Raw genomic sequence first — 21,177 nt, 5'->3', positions numbered from 1 at the left:
TTCCCTCCCCCCTCCCCTCTTTCTTTCCCTCCCCCCTCCCCTCTTTCCTTCCCTTCCCTCCCTCCCCTCTCTCTTTCCCTTCCCTCCCCCCTCCCTCTTTCCTTCCCTCCCCTCTCTTTCCCTTCCTCTCTCCCCTCTTTCCTTCCATCTCCCTCCCTCCCCTCCATTTCCTTCCCTTCCTCCCCTCCCTTCCCTTCCTCTCTCCCCTCTTTCCTTCCATCTCCCTCCCTTTCCTTCCCTTCCTCCCCTCCCTTCCTCCCTCCCCTCTCTCTTTCCTTCCATCTCCCTCCCTCCCCTCCCTTTCCTTCCATCTCCCTCCCTCCCCTCCCTTTCCTTCCTCCCCTCTTCCTCCCTCCCCTCTCTCTTTCCTTCCATCTCCCTCCCTCCCTTTCCTCCCTCTCCCTCCCTCCCCCCTTTCCTTCCCTCTCCCTCCCTCCCCTCTTTCCTTCCCTTCCTCCCCTCTCACCCCTCTCCTTCCCTCTCCCTCCCTCCCCTCTTTCCTTCCCTTCCTCCCCTCTCACCCCCCTCCCTCCCCTCCCTCCCTCCACCCCCTTCCCTCTCACCCCTCCCTCCCCTTTCCTTCCCTCTCACCCCTCACCCCTCTTTCCTTCCATCTCCCTCCCTCCCCTCCATTTCCTTCCCTCCCCCCCCTCCCTTCCCTTCCTCTCTCCCCTCTTTCCTTCCTCTCTCCCCTCTTTCCTTCCATCTCCCTCCCTTTCCTTCCCTTCCTCCCCTCCCTTCCTCCCTCCCCTCTCTCTTTCCTTCCATCTCCCTCCCCTCCCTCCCCTCCCTTTCCTTCCATCTCCCTCCCCTCTCCCTCCCTCCCCCTCCCTCCCCTCCCTTTCCTTCCTCCCCTCTTCCTCCCTCCCCTCTCTCTTTCCTTCCATCTCCCTCCCTCCCTTTCCTTCCTTCCCTCCCTCTCCCTCCCTCCCCCCTTTCCTTCCCTCTCCCTCCCTCCCCTCTTTCCTTCCCTTCCTCCCCTCACCCCTCTCTCCTCTTTCCTTTCCTCCCCTCACCCCTCTCTCCTTCCCTTCCTCCCCTCACCCCTCTCCTTCCCTCCCCTCTTTCCTTCCCTTCCTCCCCTCTCACCCCTCTCCTTCCCCCTCCCTCCCTCCCTCCCTCCCTCCACCCCCCTCCTTCCCCCTCCCTCCCTCCCTCCCTCCCTCCACCCCCTTCCCTCTCACCCCTCCCTCCCCTTTCCTCCCCTCTCACCCCTCCCTCCCCTCTCACCCCTCCCTTCCCTCACCCCTCCTTCCCCTTTACTTCCCTCACCCCTCCCTCCCCTTTCCTTCCATCTCCCTCCCTCCCTGGGGAATCGTCTGTAGTCACTCCCACAATCTACCATTTTGCTGGAGACTCTTACCCAGATCTTGTCAATGAGCTGTCTAATCTGTAATACAGTGTGCTGGCGCTCTCTCTTTCCCTCCTCTCTCTCCTTCCTTCCCTCCCCTCTTTCTCATTCCTTCCTCTCTCCTTCACTCCCCTCCCTTCCCCTCCCCTTTTGTACATATGGTAATGTCTACAAATGTTGGAATGTGTGTGTGTTACCATGTGTGAGCTTTGTGTAAATATACAATATTGTGTAAATACACAAAAACAATACACCACTGTTTCTATGGTTTTAAATAAACAGGGTTTTAATTTTCTATAATGTTGTGGACCTTTTACTTGAAGATTTGTATTATTTGATAGATCCATAAATATTAACAGATTGGACAATTCGATAATTCCAATCAGCGCGTCAAAAGAGAGGGACAAGACTCCCAGCCACGCTTTTAGTATAATAAGCCGTACAGCAATGATATGTCACCCTTTAATTAGGCAAATAGTGTTGTCTACACGTTATTACAATTGCTTTATGTCTAGGTTGAAGATAATTGAATAGTATTAGTGTTTTTTTCGACCTAGCTTTATGTGCCTGGTGGTTGTGTTTAATTCGATGTCGTCGGTGCGCGAATGTAGCATCATTAACTTCTATTGTTACGCCATTCGTGTGAAAACCAGACAAAATCATTCCGGCCTTTTCTCAGTGGTCTAGTAGGGGAGCGCCAAGGGGGTGAGAGCCACTATCCACGGCTGAACTCAGTCGAGGATCAAACAACTCACCATGGAGCCACAGGACCGACCACAGCCCGGGACAAAGCCGAGAACCAACCGCGTCAGGCCCGGGAAAGGCGATGTGAAGGTAGGCCTACGGCTGACATCAAGTGGATTTAGTACGGTACTCCATACACGTAGTTTAGTGTACTCGACTAATACACTAACAGTACATATTTTTGGTTGTGGCACCAGACAAGCACACCTGATTCTACTTGTCAACTAATCATCAAGCCATTGACTAGTTGAATCAGGTGTTTTTGTCCAGGGCTACAACAAATCTGTGCAGTTGGGGGTATTCAAGGTCCGGAGTTAGGAAACTGCTCGTATCAGGTCTCTCCTTTCCAATCTAGTCTAACCACAGTCAACAGTAACACTATCCACTGAATAAATTCATCACACATACGTTTTTATGAGTTCATGAAACCTTTGAAAGTTTGCCCCATTCTGAAGAATAATTGTAACTAACCTATATGATGTATAATAAAAACAATTTATTATAACAAAGCTGCATTTAAAAAAACACTGACAGTACTACAAAAATGTTAATCATTACAGGTTGAATATTTCCTACTTAATTCAACATGTTTGCAATCTATCATGCTTCAGAGCCCTTGGTTACTAGACACATGTTTAGAATTTTTTTCTTCATATTTGTACAATTAATAAATGAACAACAATGTCCTTTCCTAGTGCTGGAATCTGAGCAAAGAGCATTATTATTTCTAGATGAGAAACTCTCCTTATTCTGCTAAAATAGGAGCAACATATTTCTCTGAAGTGTTTTCAGGAAGCCAGTCATGCTACCAGTCTGGTATTTGAGGACGGCGACATTGGCTAACCCTCCTCAGTGGATTAGGGGGTGTGTGTGGCTTGCCCCACCAGTCCTCTCCCCCTGGTCTTTCCCTATCAGTGTAGAAAGTGTCAGGTCCTCTCGTATCTCGGCCTTATCCCAGGGTCCCTGTATGTTATCCTTGTCACTCTGCAGTTTGATCAACTGGGCCCAGCAGAGCATGCTGAAGGTATGAAGGGAGGAGGGAGAGGAGTCCAGGCCCCAAGAGGTGGAGAAGGGAGAGGCCAGGCAGACTGAGGCAAAAAGGGCAGCATTGAGAGAGGCTTCCAGGGGGAGTGGGCTGGGTGTAGGAGAAGGCCACCAGCATCAAGGCTGTCATGGCGTAACCGTGTCTGTATTGACGGACTCTTAACGTCCTGAGGACAGGAGAGAACCCGAAGGTGAAGATGGAGGCACTCTTCAGGTCAGACCAACGTGTACACTGGTGGCTGTCTGAATTCTCCCGTGGAGCCAGCGCTTGGTAGTCTGTAGCCAAGCAGGGCACAGAGCAGGCCGCTCCACAGCAGGGTGGAGAGCAAAAAGATAGGGTTTAGACTTGAGACATGTCCTAATGTGGTAGAGGAGTCAAACTGAATCACAACCTATTCCCTTTTTTAGTGCACAACTTTTGACTACAACCCTAGATATGTGACTTACACCATGTTGTTCTGGTCACGTTAGTGCACTATGTGGAGAATAGGTTGTCATTAGAGCTTCACTGTAAGGTGTGTACAGTACCTGCTCCATGTACAACCAGCAAGTGAGGAACAGAGCCACAAAGGAGATGTGTTGTGCCACCAGTCCTGCCTCCCGCACCACAGCAGCGATATAGGCGGAGACCCTCGTTCCTCCTGAGCTCCTCCATGAAGCGGCGGTCCACGTAGTTAACAGGGAAAGACTGGCGATCCCATAGCACCGTCCCCCAGGACACTGCCTGGGCCCGCCCCCGACCCACTGTCTGCCCCATCAACTGGACAAACACATAACCTTCGGTTGACCACTAGCTAGGTAGCCTAGTGGTTAGAGCGTTGGACTAGTAACTGGAAGGTTGCAAGATCGAATCCCCGAGCTGACAAGGTAAAAATCTGTCGTTCTGCCCCTGAACAAGGCAGTTAACCTAGGCCGTCATTGAAAATAAGAATGTTCTTAAATGACTTGCCTAGTTAAATAAAGGTTACATTTTTTTAAAGAAATAAATATCAAAAATAAATAAAATAACCATAGGCAAAAGATTAATCCCATAGATCACAACTAGTATATTCCCTATACTGCCCCACCCAGCACCACATCCTTCTCACACACATCATACCAGAAATTATTGTTTCTGCAGAGACAAACTACAGAGACATGGGTAGTCAAATTGGTACTATAGTTTCAGAGCACAACATTATCGCATAAAAATGTATGACAAGCACTGCCAGGTTTGTCTTGAAAGCTGATTATGGTTGTTAGCTCTAGTATTCCTAAGTAATCATTCAACAACAGAACCATCCTGAAAAGATCCCACAGACCGTGTTACATTTCTGTTAATAACTACACATTATTTCAGTAAAAAGGGATTTTCAGATTTGACCTGCGAGGGACTGGTGCCGCGAACTTAGATATTTCTGACTTCAGTGCATTCAAGACAACAGGACTGAGTTTGGGAAACCCTGGTCTACAGCTCCGGCTTTCTAGCCTGAAGATATCACACAAACAAAAGTTAAAACTCCCTAAAAATCATTAACTGGTTTCATAACTTTTGATGTCTGTGTACAGGTGTCTGTGGTGAACATGTGTGGTCACTCCTCCACCACCCTGGGGATGATCTCCCAGCAGACTGCCCTGTCTATCAACAGGTAATAACACACAATACACCCCCTCCCCCCCACACGTCCTGGAGACGCCTGCATCTGTCCGTAGTCAATACCCAGTCCAGAGGAGTAAACCCTGGCCCTACGCTCCCCACCTGATGGGCCTGGCTCCTGTACCAATAACACCCAGACCTCTCCTCTGCAGCACCCAGACAAGCAGAGGAACAGAACCAACCACACCCACCACGGTAAGCATAGGGTGAGGAGATTAGGGCTACAGTTAAACTAATTGTTTGGATTACAGAGTTTGGGACTACAGACAGGCTTTAATGTTGAAAGTCCTATGAGCAGGGGTTAAATTAGGAATTGGAGAGCCTTTTGGGGGAGGGGGGGTACAGTTAGGATTATGGTTACAGTTGAGGTTATCCTAAAACTAGCTTCATGTCCACATTCCAGTTCAATCCAAACCCTAAATACATCTCTAATCCTAGCCTCATGTTCAATCCAAACCCTAAATACATCTCTAATCCTAGCCTCATGTTCAATCCAAACCCTAAATACATCTCTAATCCTAGCCTCATGTTCAATCCAAACCCTAAATACATCTCTAATCCTAGCCTCATGTTCAATCCAAACCCTAAATACATCTCTAATCCTAGCCTCATGTTCAATCCAAACCCTAAATACATCTCTAATCCTAGCCTCATGTTCAATCCAATCCCTAAATACATCTCTAATCCTAGCCTCATGTTCAATCCAAACCCTAAATACATCTCTAATCCTAGCCTCATGTTCAATCCAAACCCTAAATACATCTCTAATCCTAGCCTCATGTTCAATCCAAACCCTAAATACATCTCTAATCCTAGCCTCATGTTCAATCCAAACTCTAACCTTGGTTTGTCATACTTTTCTCTTTGGACCCATAAACTGCAGGAGCTTGGCCCCAGCTCAATATAACTACGTCTTATGAGTGACGATGTGTGTTGACTATCTCTGACCCTAGCTGCAGACAGTGACCCCTCAAAGCTCAGCCAGAGAGAGGCAGGACCGGAGCAGGGTGTGGCCGTGTAGACAGAGACTGAGGGAGCGGTAGGGACACACACTATACTGACACACAGAGTTAAGGAAGATGCCGTTTTAGCATGTCTTTTCCCCGCTCTCCCTCTTGCACTCTGCTCACATTCCCAATCTCAGGTTGCGTCCTCTGTGTACAGCGGAGGTCTCCAGTCCGACGGTGGAACAGTGTCGAGGGATACAACCGCTCTGTCAGCCCCTCAGAACAAAACAAATACACCTGTCAGCTCATGAAGGTTAGTATTGGCCCAAAACCAAAGAATATCAGGGTCAGAAAAGTAGGATTGTTTAATTTACATACCAAAAAGCCTTTTCTATTTGTAAAAGCAGGAATTGGTTAAAATCTGAACAGGTCATGTGTTGTTTTGCAGTGTGCTGTTCACTGTTCTACCATAAGATGGTGATGGGGAACTTCTCAGCACAGCAGGAATCTGTAGAGAATAAATAAACCTCCACTGATCCTAGATCTGTGCAACCTTTACCTGGAGCAATGTCACGAACGAATACAGACTCCAAACCAGTCGAGTGAAAGACTAAATGTTTTATTTGGAAATTCACAGTTTCTAATGGCACTACACCTTTGTAGTTCCTCTCGATTCTGTTCCACAATACTGTGCAGCTCTTTCCCAGAATACTCAGAGAAAGAGAGAAGCGTGGAAACAAAGCAGTTGACAGACAGCGTTTAGTGTAGAAAAACAAAAGGCAGTAATAATAACAAAGTGCACACAGACCTGGAGGTCACCGACGACCAATCTCTAGTCAGTGTGTTAAATTAGGGCTTCGCTGAGTCTCTCACAAACACGCATCAAGAGAACCAAGAAACACTCTTGCATGCATACACACTTACCCATAATATCATACACACTTACCCATAATATCATACACACTTACCCATAATATCATACACACTTACCCATAACATCATACACACTTACCCATAACATCATACACACTTACCCATAACATCATACACACTTACCCATAACATCATACACACTTACCCATAACATCATACACACTTACCCATAACATCATACACACCTACCCATAACATCATACACACCTACCCATAATATCATACACACTTACCCATAACATCATACACACTTACCCATAACATCATACACACTTACCCATAACATCATACACACTTACCCATAACATCATACACACTTACCCATAACATCATACACACTTACCCATAACATCATACACACTTACCCATAACATCATACACACTTACCCATAATATCATACACACCTACCCATAATATCATACACACCTACCCATAATATCATACACATTCAAAAAGGGTAGAAAAACAAAGTGGGTCATGATTCACTGGGTGTGGAACACTTGTAATCAGATAAAACAGTGTATTCCAAACCCTTTCCCAACATTCCCTTTTAAATTCACAAGTTCCTTCAGACTCCTGAAAACCACTACCTTATTTGAGGTGGGGTGAATGCACAGTAATGAACACATTAATGAATGACGAGCTAGTAAGGACAGCAGAGGTGGCCAGTTAAAGGTGCTGTTCTTGGTAATGGGAACAGAAGTGGTTCAATTAAAACAGATGCACTAAAAGAGAGCTCTTCACACTTTCTGAACCCTGAACTGTGTAGGGGTCAGAGGTCAGTGTGTGGAGTAGGGGACCTGGGTGGCTGGTCTGTAGAGGTAATGGAAGTATACTGTAGAGGGAGTGTGGTGTGTGTAGTTTGTGGAATACAGTGGGCCCAGTCTCTCTTTCTCAGTCAGTCAACAACCAACCCAACATAGCTCAGAGGCCATCTAACCACTGGCACAGATATACAGATATATAGTACACTGATTTTTCACATCCGCAACTTATTAAAATTGACTTTTGCCGTTCCAATCACATCCTTGCACAGACATCTAGAGACAGACAAACAAATTGACTTCAAACATTTCTTGTTTTAACGTCATCTTCCCAAAGGATTTCCCATAACACTGACTGGTGAGGTGAAGCTGGTTTGTATACGACCCCAGCAGTTATTGGGACTGTTACTGTTACAGCCCTCTGTTCCCTGGTAGAGTTCTAATTAACAGGATGGTGTGTGTGCAGGTGTGACAGTGGAGGCAACTCTACAAACACCAGATGATCAAGCCACCTTTACATCCACCTTTACAGAGACAAAAGGTGGATGATACCTTGTTGTCCGTTTAGCTTTGAAAACACAAAACAAATATTGGTCGCAAGAGGTGAACTAGTGTCGGGCAGCCAGTGACAATCATACAGTATGCGACAGTAAAATGCTATGTACAATACATCTACCTTTGTGTTTTAATTGCAATCATTATTATTCTATGTAACATGTACCATGTGTTTCCCCTGGGCTACAGTATGATAGGGTTGTTTTGAGGCCAGAACATAAATAACTAGATAAATAAAAGTGGCCTCACAGCATCCCCTACAGGACCTCAGGGGATCTGCTCTCGACTGACATTACCCTGTGTCACGGATCGAAAGGTCAGTGTTGCATTGCACTGTTGATATGAATGGTTAACATTAGGAATTGGGGGAGGAAAAGCAGATCCTAGAGGCAACTTCTACCAACAGCGGGTGTTTGTGTGCTCGAACACACCGACATCTTCAGACTAAACTGATCCTAACAACTATAATAACACACAACATTCAGCTCTCAGCATGGCTCATATACAGCTCAATATAAAAACAACCTAACTAACTCTGGGTTCTGTTGACCTGTCACAATGTGCAAAAACAGCCAGCCTATACAGTACAAGATCCCTTTCCTCTTGGCTGGCTCTCTGTATACACACACACACACACACTACCATTGGAGGTCTGACTGGAGAATAGCTAGGTTAACTAATTCAAGAGGTATAGAGCATGTTCCTTTGTATCAGAGCTGGATAAACATGGGCTAGAGACAGGAACGCTTGCATGCACACACACCAACGCTCAAACCCACATTGGGTATGTATCTTCATTCAGCTCTGCTGGTTGTGTGGTGTTAGGTTAGACTGCCTGAGAAAGGGAGACTGAGGGCCTGTTGTGTGTGAAGGGTTAACACCCTGGTCCCATATGAACAACTGCAGTGGTGTTAGCTACCGCTGAACAATGCACAGAGAATGAACAGAATGTGGAAATGGAGGAAAGAGGGAGAGTTTAAAGAAGAAGCTAATCCTGCTGCACAGTTCTCTCACTGCAACACATTTCATCCTTACAGCTTCATACTGTACTTTCACAGGCTTCAGGTAAGAGCTCTACTCAGCCCCTCTCCTCTGGGCACAGGGCTGGAGTACAAGCCCCTGATGCCCAGGTCTGATGTGCTTGTCCAGTAGAAACAGCTGAATGAATGTCTGTTTTCTAGTAACACTCCCCACCATTAGTCTCGCTCCAAACATAAAAAGAACAATCCTTTCAGTGTTTTTTATATCAGTGAAAGCTTTAGAGTAGACAGAAAGGCACATGACTGTGGAGAGGTCTCTGAATGGCTGTTGCTGGGTGACTAATATCATGGTGTCCGAGTTCCACTGTGGCCCGGGTGCTCATGGGAGATGTGGTTCAGAGATGTGGCCATTTTGGGGCAAGACCACACCCTTTCACATATCCCTAACCAAGTCTGCTACCAGGGTGTGTGTGATCAGATGTGTCCTGTGACTGCTGTGGCTCTTATGGTCCCCACACTGATCTCCTTGTTTCCCTTGATCAGCTGCTGCAGGCTGTGCAGAGAGTTCACAGCAGCGCCTCCTGTCTGTCTGGAGGAGAACTGCAGATCTGCCTGACGAGACCGTCGACGCTTCACTGACCTCTTAGAGGGAGGGAGGGGGAGAGTGGTAAGGTAGGACGGGAGGGGAAGGGCAGCGTGGCCATTACACAGGCCTGGGGGGGAGGAGAGGGGATGGCCTCGGCTGATGTAGGACTCTTCAGAGTGGTTGGAGGAGCTACAGCTGCTACTCTCTGATGGGAAGGGGAGCTCCTTACAGGACATGTCTTCTAGAGGGGGAGGAGGAGGGCGATTCGGGGAGTGGGGGAGACCATTGCATTTGAGTCCCCCGTTAGCCATCGGAGAAGAGGGGGCTGATAATGCTGCCTTCAGTTTACATCGGTTCTTCTGGAGAGAGAGAGAGAAGGATTGAGAGATTGATAGAGTACAGGGCTAACTTTAGAGATGTATAAATATGTTAAGTCATGTTAACCACATCTATACCAGACACATTGCACGGTTACAACCAAACTGGACAGATACCAAGCTTTCAAAGATAGAGAACAGGAGACATTTTGATTCAGTATGAGGTTACAGACAGGACTGGGAAGGGCAGGGACTGTGGGTAGAATGGCATTATAATAATAATAATGTTTTGTCGTCACACACACTGGATAGGTCCAGTGAAATGTGTTGTTTTACAGGGTCAGCCATAATAGTATGGCGTGACTGAAGACAATTAGGGTTAAGTGCCAAACCTTAGCATCTCTACATGAGTGGAACAAAGCCATGTTATGGGTCGCAGCTTATTGCCATCTATTGGTGGGTTACAACTTTGAAACCACTGCCCAAGCCTGCCCTGTGCCTGCTCATACATCGTTCCCCTAACAGTGGGCTTCTAGCCTGTGTCAACAGAGAAGTTTAACCTAACAAGTTCGTAAATCGCCCATAACCAGAGATCTAGGATCAGCTTAACTCTCCCCAGACCCTACAGTATTCTTAACCATTAGGAGAATGCTAAACTGACCTTAGATCAGAGTCTGGGGGCAAGTTCACCCCACTCCACTGAAACCATAAGCAAACAAAGATGGCCGCTGGGACCACCATACAACAGCAGTAGCAGGCGGAGAGGGGACACTGTACCTTTTTCTCTGGTGAGAACCTTAAAGGTTCAACAATGTAAAGGTCGTCGGGGCCTACTGAACAGGGAGAGAACAGGGCCATGTTAATGATGAGATGGCAGGCACACAGGAACACACGTTACAAGCATGATGCCACCTTGCAAGTAGTACTACTGATTTACTATTAAAGTAGTATTACACACCCTGACATACTATAGCCCAGAATAAAGGTTATAGCTCCACTGAAGAGGTTATAGCTAGTAGGTACACTGGGTGACGTAGGGTTCTCTAGTTGTTGTTACTACTTGCAGTGGTGTAACAAGAGCCAGCCAAAAGCATTGTGTTCTATTTATATTCTCCTTCAGTTCAGCCTCTATAAGGACACGCACTCTGGCCCAAGGACACGCACTCTGGCCCAAGGACACGCACTCTGGCCCAAGGACACGCACTCTGGCCCAAGGACACGCACTCTGGCCCAAGGACACGCACTCTGGCCCAAGGACACGCACTCTGGCCCAAGGACACGCACTCTGGCCCAAGGACACGCACTCTGGCCCAAGGACACGCACTCTGGCCCAAGGACACGCACTCTGGCCCAAGGACACGCACTCTGGCCCAAGGACACGCACTCTGGCCCAAGGACACGCACTCTGGCCCAAGGACATGCGATAAATAGAGTGGGAAAGAGAGGAAAGAGGAGTATTATGTTACATGGCTGTCTGAATGAAGGTCTTTATTCCTTCATGGTGGGGTGTGCCCAGGCAGTCCCACTGGGGTGTCTGTGGCTCCAGTACCCTTACAGCAGACATACTGTTCAGCAGCATGGACACAGCCAGTAGCATGGACACAGATGGGAGAGCATCTAGTCATGCGGTCTATAATGAAGCTGGCCTCTATATAGGGAGGTCATGCCAGGCTTTCTGAGTCTTTTAGTCCTGCTTCAGCTCCTATGGGTGTGATAGGGCATCAACAGGATGGACAGAACAGCGATGTAGAAGACGGGAAGGGTGTGTAAGTGAGAGGCCACGTGAGCAGGCCACTTGTCCTTGTTAGAAAGCTGTAGAGTGACTTGGTGTGTGTACACTCACCTTCGGAAGTAGGAAAGGTGAAGGACTTGGAGCGTAGTAGAGGGCACGATACCCTCCGCTTCAGACTCAAATCATCATAGGAGGAGAAACACCTGACACATACAGGATATGACACGTGCAGTAACGTTAGTACGGGTTAAACTAAACAACGCCTGTATGGAAGAGATCCAATGTTCCCTATGAAACATTAACTGAACTAAGAGGAACATATCAGACCTACAAAAGCAACAACAATACTCTTATAAATAATGTGGGGAGATCAGACAAAGGTGTGTGTGTTTACCTCTTGGGGCTTGGGTAGTGGTTGACTACGGTGTGTGTATTTACCTCTTGGGGCTGGGGTAGTGGTTGACTACGGTGTGTGTGTTTACCTCTTGGGGCTGGGGTAGTGGTTGCCTGCAGTGTGTGTGTTTACCTCTTGGGGCTGGGGTAGTGGTTGACTACGGTGTGTGTGTTTACCTCTTGGGGCTGGGGTAGTGGTTGACTACGGTGTGTGTGTTTACCTCTTGGGGCTGGGGTAGTGGTTGACTACGGTGTGTGTGTTTACCTCTTGGGGCTGGGGTAGTGGTTGACTACGGTGTGTGTGTTTACCTCTTGGGGCTGGGGTAGTGGTTGACTACGGTGTGTGTGTTTACCTCTTGGGGCTTGGGTAGTGGTTGACTACGGTGTGTGTATTTACCTCTTGGGACTGGGGTAGTGGTTGACTACGGTGTGTGTGTTTACCTCTTGGGGCTGGGGTAGTGGTTGACTACGGTGTGTGTGTTTACCTCTTGGGGCTGGGGTAGTGGTTGACTACGGTGTGTGTGTTTACCTCTTGGGGCTGGGGTAGTGGTTGACTACGGTGTGTGTGTTTACCTCTTGGGGCTGGGGTAGTTGTTGACTACGGTGTGTGTATTTACCTCTTGGGGTAGTGGTTGACTACGGTGTGTGTGTTTACCTCTTGGGACTGGGGTAGTGGTTGACTACAGTGTGTGTATTTACCTCTTGGGGCTGGGGTAGTGGTTGACTACAGTGTGTGTATTTACCTCTTGGGGCTGGGGTAGTGGTTGACTACGGTGTGTGTGTTTACCTCTTGGGGCTGGGGTAGTGGTTGCCTGCAGTGTGTGTGTTTACCTCTTGGGGCTGGGGTAGTGGTTGACTACAGTGTGTGTATTTACCTCTTGGGACTGGGGTAGTGGTTGACTACAGTGTGTGTGTTTACCTCTTGGGGCTGGGGTAGTGGTTGCCTGCAGTGTGTGTATTTACCTCTTGGGGCTGGGGTAGTGGTTGACTACGGTGTGTGTATTTACCTCTTGGGGCTGGGGTAGTGGTTGACTACAGTGTGTGTATTTACCTCTTGGGACTGGGGTAGTGGTTGACTACAGTGTGTGTGTTTACCTCTTGGGGCTGGGGTAGTGGTTGCCTGCAGTGTGTGTATTTACCTCTTGGGGCTGGGGTAGTGGTTGCCTGCAGTGTGTGTATTTACCTCTTGGGACTGGGGTAGTGGTTGACTACGGTGTGTGTGTTTACCTCTTGGGGCTGGGGTAGTGGTTGACTACAGTGTGTGTGTTTACCTCTTGGGGCTGGGGTAGTGGTTGCCTGCAGTGTGTGTGTTTACCTCTTGGGGCTGGGGTAGTGGTTGCCTGCAGTGTGTGTGTTTACCTCTTGGGGCTGGGGTAGTGGTTGACTACGGTGTGTGTGTTTACCTCTTGGGGCTGGGGTAGTGGTTGCCTGCAGTGTGTGTGACGGTGTGTGTGTTGGCGCTCCAGCAGCACTGCAGGCAGAGCACCAGGCCCAGACAGAGACACAGGACTAGAGAGACCACCAGGTAACTCTGTCGGTCAGACACCTAGAAAACACAAACACAGAAACAACATTTAGATATCAGAAGAAACACAAACTCCTTACATCCGATCATGACATTTTGCGAGTTCTGATTAAAATAGGCCAACATTGAATCTGATATTCAATACGTGTAGTTAGTAAGAGCAGAAGGCATCATGGTCTTCAGCTGTGTGTACCTCTCTCTGTAGCTGTGAGACAGTCATGGTGAGGTTGATCATCAGCTTGGTGACGTTCTCCAGCTGGCCCTGTAACATCTGGATTGACTCTGTCTGCCGCTGGTCCTGAGGGATCACACAACCAAAATACAACGTTAATACAACCAAGTTGAACCAACCTATCCCAGAACCATCAGACACAACCTACACCAAACAATGACTCAACCATCACTGAACTACACAATAACAATCATATAACACAATTGCAACAGCCATCCCAGAATAAGCATCCGGCCAACCCAAACCCAATCAAGAAGCAACTGTCTAACAGACCTGTTCTTCAGCGATGCGGGAGGTGTTCTCCAGTTTGATGATGGTCTTGTTGAACGCTCTCTGCATCTCCTCCATCTGCTTACGATACCTAGAACACACAAGCCAATCAGAGCCTGAACAGGACGAGTGATAGAGGAAACTACTAGGTTAAAGACAGACAGCTTACCTCTGGCTGAGTTCCTCCAGGTATCTGCTGCTGAGGGACATGTTCATCTCCAGGGCTTTGATCCTGTTGTTCAACCTCATGAACACACTCTCCTTCTGACTGGAGCCGTGCACGTTCACTCCTCCGTTCACCCCTCCATTCCCATTCCCTCCAATGTACTCCCCCGCACTCTGCAGCTCAGCGTAGAAGTCTGTAGCCGTCCGGTGTAAATGTCCGTTAGCGGTCACCGGGACGCTAAGCAGTAGGTCTTCCACGGATTCTTCCCCACGCATGTGTTCTGCTGGCTGGGCAGAGGCGTCTCCCTGCTCCCCCTGACCCTGGATGTCTCCACTCTCTGCCCCAGCCCTGGGTGTATGTGGCTCTGCGTTTGTGTCAGGCTGAGGGGGGACAGGGAGGTCGGTGGGAGTGGGGAGGTCTGCAGGTCTAGAGGCTGTGGGAAGGGGCTGGACTGGTTGCTCCTTCAGGGGGGGTGGAGGGATGTCCAGGGAGGCTGTCTCAGAGGTTGGTAGGTGTAGGGGAGCGGTGGAGCTGGGAGTAGGGGTGGGGGTGCTGGCCTGCTGAGTCTCCGGGACGGGGGCTCCCTGCAGGGCTGGAGGGGGGACAGGGTCTTCTTGGCTGGGGTGCTGGGGAGCTTCGTCCTGGGTAGGGGTGGGTTTGCAGAGGGAGGTTTGAGAGAAGCTGTGGCGGGGCAGGGTAGAGGTCCGGCTAGGCTCCAGCAAAATGATAGGGTCCACGTGGTGTGTGTCGATGTGATTGGTATGATTTTGAGAGTCTAAAGGGGGTAGCCCCTCATGTTGGTCCTGGGGGGCAGTCTCAGGCTCAGGAACCGTCTGTGTGTGTGTTGGGGCTTCCTGTGTGTGTGTGGGAGTAGGGACAGGGACCTGTATAGGGGTGTGTGTGTCTTGCTGCCTCTCTCTGGCGAGGTGAGCGTCACACCAGCGCTGTAGCAACTCTGGCAGTGTGGCCACACAAGAAAGAGAAGAGACGGAAGAGATTGGACAGTACAGCTGGCTCTCTCTCTCCCTCATCCATTGTTCCTCTCGCTCCTCCTGCTCGTTATCATCCCCCTCTTCCTCCATCAGAGTCACAGTGGACTGTGGGGGCTCCTCCTCCTCCTGCACCACCAGAGTCACGATCTGTCCATCCTCCGGGGAGGGGGGAAGCAGGGAGGAGAGGGGGACCTCAGGGTCCTCCTGGGGAGCAGGGTAGTCTGGCTCTACCGTCTCCACACTGAGAGAAAGGGGGGGGGTTAGACTCTTACTGCAAGGTGAATGAGGGCGAGAGTGAGTGAGTGAGTGACTCACGCTGGAGGAGGAGTGGTGGGGGTTGGAGTTGGGGTGAGCTGCAGATCTTTGTTCCCCTCGGTCTCGTTCTGGGCTTCTAATGATGCGTTGGCTGGAAGAGATGCACAGACACACAGCAGGCTTTAGATAAAGTCGTCAACTACTACATTTAACTCTTCACAGGATAACAAACTATCATTGGACATGGCATGGCAGAGATCTCCAACCCCAGTCCAGCTGGTGCCAGTCTGCTCCACTCTACTGTATGTTGCCACTGCCAGCGGGTTAAAATGGGGAACAGAAACAGCTTTGTTTTGGCCAACGTCTATGCTTGGTGTAACAAGCACAAGAGTGGTCTGAACTAAAGCAGAAACAGTCAGGCTGGTCCAGTTAGAACTGGTCTCAAACCTCAGCAACCTTATGGGTTGAAAAAAGATCAAACACCATCAGCTGCCTCACTGCAGCCCATTGAGGGTGTGTCGATAAGGATGAAGGGGTTATTCGGGTTTAAAACAGTGTTTAGACTCCAGTATATTCTGAGGGCAATATGGTGTTCTGAGGTAGTTGATTCTGCGTCATGGACCCCCTAGTCCTAATAGACAGAGCTCGCCTCCTGCTGCTGTGTTATACAACACAGAACTATGGTTCCTCTGAAAACCTCCTGCCAACAGTCAACATCTGGAGCTCCAGGCAGGCACACATACACATGGACACACACTGCAAACCGGAGCTACAGTTGAAGTCGGATGTTTACATACACCTTAGCCAAATACATTTAAACTCAGTTTTTCACAATTCCTGACATTTAATCCTAGTAAAAATTCCCTGTTTTAGGTCAGTTAGGATCACCACTTTATTTTAAGAATGTGACATGTCAGAATAATAGTAGAGAGAATGATTATTTCAGCTTTTATTTCTTTCATCACATTCCCAGTGGGTCAGAAGTTTACATACACTCAATTAGTATTTGGTAGCATTGCCTTTAAATTGTTTAACTTGGCTCAAACGTTTCAGGTAGCCTTCCACAAGCTTCCCACAATACGTTGGGTGAATTTTGGCCCATTGCTCATGACAGAGCTGGTGTAACAGTCAGGTTTGTAGGCCTCCTTGCTCGCACACGCTTTTTCAGTTCTGCCCACAAATTTTCTATGGGATTGAGGTCAGGGCTTTGTGATGGCCACTCCAATACCTTGACTTTGTTGTCCTTAAGCCATTTTGCCACAACTTTGGAAGTATGCTTGGGGTCATTGTCCATTTGGAAGACCCATTTGTGACCAAGCTTTAACTTCCTGACTGATGTCTTGAGATGTTGCTTCAATATTTCCACATCATTTCCCTTCCCCATGATGCCATCTATTTTGTGAAGTGCACCAGTCCCTCCTTCAGTAAAGCACCCCCACAACATGATGCTGCCAACCCCGTGCTTCATAGTTGGGATGGTGTTCTTCGGCTTGCAAGCCTCCCCCTTTTTCCTCCAAACATAACGATGGTCATTATGGCCAAACCGCTCGATTTTTGTTTCATCAGACCAGAGGACATTTCTCCAAAAAGTACGATCTTTGTCCACATGTGCAGTTACAAACCGTAGTCTGGCTTTTTTATGGCGGTTTTGGAGCAGTGGCTTCTTCCTTGCTGAGTGGCCTCAGGTTAGGTCGATATTGGACTCGTTTTACTGTGGATATAGATACTTTTGTACCCGTTTCCTCCGTCATCGTCACAAGGTCCTTTGCTGTTGCTCTGGGATTGATTTGTACTTTTCGCACCAAAGTACGTTAATCTCTCCTTCCTGAGCGGTATGATGGCTGCGTGGTCCCATGGTGTTTATACTTGCGTACTATTGTTTGTACAGATGAACGTGGTACATTCAGACGTTTGGAAATTGCTCCCAAGCATGAACCAGACTTGTGGAGGTCTATAAGTCTTGGCAGATTTTTTATTTTTTCCCCCATGATGTTAAGCAAAGAGGCACCAAGTTTGAAGGTAGGCCTTGAAATACATCCACCAGGTACATCTCCAATTGACTAAAATGATGTCGATTAGCCTATCTGAAGCTTCTAAAGCCATGACATAATTTTCTGGAATTTTCCAAGCTGTTAAAAGGCACAGTCAACTTAGTGTATGTAAACTTCTGACCCACTGGAATTGTGATAGTGAATTATAAGTGAAATAATCTGTCTGTAGACAACTGTTGGAAAAATGACTTGTGTTATGCACAAAGTAGATGTCCTAACCGACTTGCCAAAACTATAGTTTGTTAACAAGAAATTTGCGGAATGGTTGAAAAACGAGTTTTAATGACTCCAACCTAAGTGTATGTAAACTTCCAACTTCAACTGTATATACCCCTTGTATATGGCCCTGTTATTGTTATTTTATTGTGTTTCTATTTTTTTACTTTAGTTTATTTTGCAAATTGTTCTTACGTTTTAAAAACTCTGCATTGTTGGTTAAGGACTCGTAAGTAAGTGTTTCAAAGTAAGGTCTACAACTGTTCTGTTCGGCTCATGTGACAAATATAATTTGATATGACCCAGTTTCGGAACAGCTTAATCTAAGCAAGATGGGGGCTCAGACTAAACTGTCCAGTGGTACAGTGAAGGAGGGATGCAGGGAGGAAGAGAGGACATAGACTTATAAAATAAGAAAAGGGGAGTTGGGCAAGAGAAAGGAGGATGAGACTAGCGTGATTTGCTGGGAAGGAAGCAGAACCAAAACTGACAGTCAGAATGAATAAACACATTAGATTGGAGCTGACTTAGCTTGTACTGTGTGTGGGGTCTCTCTCAACACAAGTACACGTCAGACGTTCTATCACAATTTGTTGGCTTTGGACCAGCATTGCTGACTCACATTTGACTGAACACACAAAGACCTGCTGAGTTCTGAGTAGAATATGGATCTAATTTATTGTTGTGTGGATGAATAAGTTGGTTCTGTTTGATAGTTTCCATTGGCAGTGTGTGTGGTTATTAAACAAGCAGGGTTGAATAACAGGGCTTGTTCGGAAAAGAGAGGGCGAAGGACAGATCCGTACTAGATGGTTGAACTTCTCTTCTGTGAAGTAAATAGAAGGGGCAATAGCCTGGGTCTGAGACTCATAAAACCCTGCTGCTATATTTAAGACCTTTATAATGTATATAATACCTCTCATGACACACTCTCCTGGGCAGCACAGTGCTTTAGTTAACACGAGACAAATGTTCCACCACAAGTTTCATAAGCAAACCTCATGCCTCTCGCTCCAAGAAGTGGTTACCACAGCAAGTTATTTACAGTATCTAACACATAGCATTTCCTTTAAAGGAATGTGTAGTATGGGGGGAGTGAGAGGAGAAAGAAGGGGAGGGGAGAGAAGGGAATGACGGCCTTTTGGTAGGCCGTCATTTAAAATAAGAATTTGTTCTTAACTGACTTGCCTAGTTAAATAAATAAAAAAGGGGGAGAAGAATCCATACCTTCTATCTGTGCTCCTCCCTCAGGCTTGCCTCCCAGAACATTGGCTGCTATGTTGTTGACCATGTTGAGAATGGCATCTGTAGGGAGCGCACACACACACACACACACACACACACACACACACACACACACAGGAGTGTGAGAGAGCATCATGAATGTTGTCCTTCACTGGTAGTATAGTAAAATAGGTGAAGGCCCCACAGGAATCTGTAAAACCACAGGCCTTTGGCATTCCCCTCAGACTCTCCATTCCCTTACCCAACCACTTCTCTCCAGCCCCTGCCAATGTCTGCTTGGCTACAGAAGACCCTGTCAGAGTCTGCTTGTTCTCTCTCACTGAGTTGGGGTCATATAGGAATGGGTCAGTCTGTTTTCTCAATGTTGAACAAGGTGTGTATGTGTGTGTGTGGGGGAGAGGGGTGTTTTAGCCAATCTGATTGCAGCCTCATTGCAGTGCCAGTCCCTCCCCCATAGAGGCAGGGAGAAACAGGGGCTCCAGTGTGTGTAGCAGTTATATACGTCAGTCACTAACCCGCTTTGTGTGTGTGTGTGGGAATACAGCAACTGAAGGAACATTCAGGACTTCATGTATTCAAGGAAAGCAGCTTCTAGTCTATCCAATCTCTAAGAAACACAGAGCCAATTCTGGAGATCAATTCTCTGATGTGATTAGATACAATAGAGAACTGACACTCAGCCAGGATATCAAGTTACCCATGTTAATGCTATCCTGTGCCATGTGAATCTACAGTTCCTTCAGAAATGATTCATACCCCTTGACTTATTCCACATTGTGTTACAGCCTGAATTCAAAATGGATTGTTTCTCACCCATCTACACACAATACCCCATAACAATAAAGTGAAAATGTTTTTTGAAATTTTAGCAAATACAGAAATTCCTAAATTACATAAGTATTCACACACCTGAGTCAATACTTCGTGGTGGCGATTACAGCTGTGAGTCTTTCTGGGTATGTGTCTAAGAGCTTTCCACACCTGGACTGTGCAACATTGGCCCATTATTCTTTTCAAAATTCTTCAAGCTCTGTCATATTGGTTGTTGAGCATTCCCAGTCAACCATTTTCCGGTCTTGCCATAGATTTTCAAGTAGATTTAAGTCAAAACTGTAACTCGGCTGCTCACGAACATTCTCTGTCTTCTTGGTAAGCAACTCCAGTGTAGAGGTGGCCTTGTGTTTTAGGTTATTGCCCTGATGAAAGGTGAAGTCATCTCCCAGTGTGGAAAGCAGACTGAACCAGGTTTTCCTCTAGGAATTTGCCTGTGCTTAGCTCCATTCTGTGTTTGAAATTCACTGCTCAACTGAAGGACCTTACAGATTATTGTATGTGTGGGGTACAGAGATGAGGTAGTCAATCAAAAATCACATTTAACACTATTATTGCACACAGAGTCCATGCAACTTATTATGTGACTTGTTAAACACATTTTTACTCATGAACTTATTTAGGCTTGAAGGGGTTTGAATACTTATTGACTGAATTAATTTGCAAAAATCTCGAAAAACATAATTCCACTTTCACATTATGGGGTATTTGTGTGTAGGCCAGTGATAAACTAATCTCAGCGTAATCCCTTTTAAATTCAGGTTGTAACAACAAAATGTGGAAAAGGTCAAGGGGTGTGAATACTTTCTCAAGGCACTGTAAGCTCAAAACAATCTGACGTGGTTGTGTGTCTGTACGTACTTGTGGCAGAGCCCAGCAGATTTTTAGACCCCTTGTCCTCAGAGTGGAGGTACCCAGGAGGGTAGTCTGTAGATTGGGGATCAAAAGATTATTTAAATCAAATAAAATGTTATAGGTCACATACACATGGTTAGCAGATGTTATTGCAAGTGTAGTGAAATGCTTGTGCTTCTAGTTCCGACAGTGCAGGAATATCTAACAATTCCACAATAACTACCTAATACACACAAATCTAAGTAAAGGAATGGAATAAGAATATATACACATAAATATATACACATATAAATATATGCATGAGCAATGACAGAGCAGCATAGGCAAGATGCAATAGATGGTATAAAATACAGTACCTTTCAAACATTTGGGGTCACTTAGAAATGTCCTTGTTTTTGAAAGAAAAGCAAATTTTTTGTCCATTAAAATAACATCAAATTGATCAGAACTACAGTCTCAACGTCAGTGAAGAGGCGACTCTGGAATGCTGGCCTTCTAGGCAGAGTTCCTCTGTCCAGTGTCTGTGTTCTTTTGCCCATTGTAACCTTTTATTTTT

At 47.0% G+C, this 21,177-nt stretch overlaps 1 protein-coding gene and 1 pseudogene across 4 annotated transcripts in view; both read right to left on the bottom strand.

Moving 5' to 3' along the window:
* Window positions 1–2,794: 2,794 nt before the first annotated feature.
* On the bottom strand, window positions 2,795–4,704 carry LOC129869300 (phosphatidylinositol N-acetylglucosaminyltransferase subunit C-like; annotated as a pseudogene).
* A 1,621-nt stretch (window positions 4,705–6,325) lies between these two features.
* LOC129869674 (SUN domain-containing ossification factor-like) overlaps window positions 6,326–21,177 on the bottom strand; it is an 86,383-nt gene continuing 71,531 nt past the window's right edge. For 2 of the 4 annotated variants that reach the window (XM_055944315.1, XM_055944317.1), the window contains exons 14-23: window positions 20,628–20,693; window positions 18,918–18,995; window positions 15,484–15,574; window positions 14,180–15,409; window positions 14,014–14,101; window positions 13,702–13,806; window positions 13,387–13,529; window positions 11,702–11,793; window positions 10,636–10,691; window positions 6,326–9,900 (exon numbers count right to left, since the gene is read on the bottom strand). In XM_055944315.1, coding sequence (XP_055800290.1) covers window positions 9,430–9,900; window positions 10,636–10,691; window positions 11,702–11,793; window positions 13,387–13,529; window positions 13,702–13,806; window positions 14,014–14,101; window positions 14,180–15,409; window positions 15,484–15,574; window positions 18,918–18,995; window positions 20,628–20,693 — 2,420 coding nt within the window. In that variant the 3' untranslated portion in view covers window positions 6,326–9,429. The remainder of the gene's footprint in view (window positions 9,901–10,635; window positions 10,692–11,701; window positions 11,794–13,386; window positions 13,530–13,701; window positions 13,807–14,013; window positions 14,102–14,179; window positions 15,410–15,483; window positions 15,575–18,917; window positions 18,996–20,627; window positions 20,694–21,177) is intronic. The other 2 variants (XM_055944316.1, XM_055944318.1) reach the window with 2 other exon arrangements.

Source organism: Salvelinus fontinalis, chromosome 14 (assembly GCF_029448725.1).
Source record: "Salvelinus fontinalis isolate EN_2023a chromosome 14, ASM2944872v1, whole genome shotgun sequence".
NCBI lineage: Eukaryota > Metazoa > Chordata > Actinopteri > Salmoniformes > Salmonidae > Salvelinus > Salvelinus fontinalis.
Note: the sequence above shows the minus strand (reverse complement) of the source record. Positions and strands in the feature narration are given on the sequence as shown.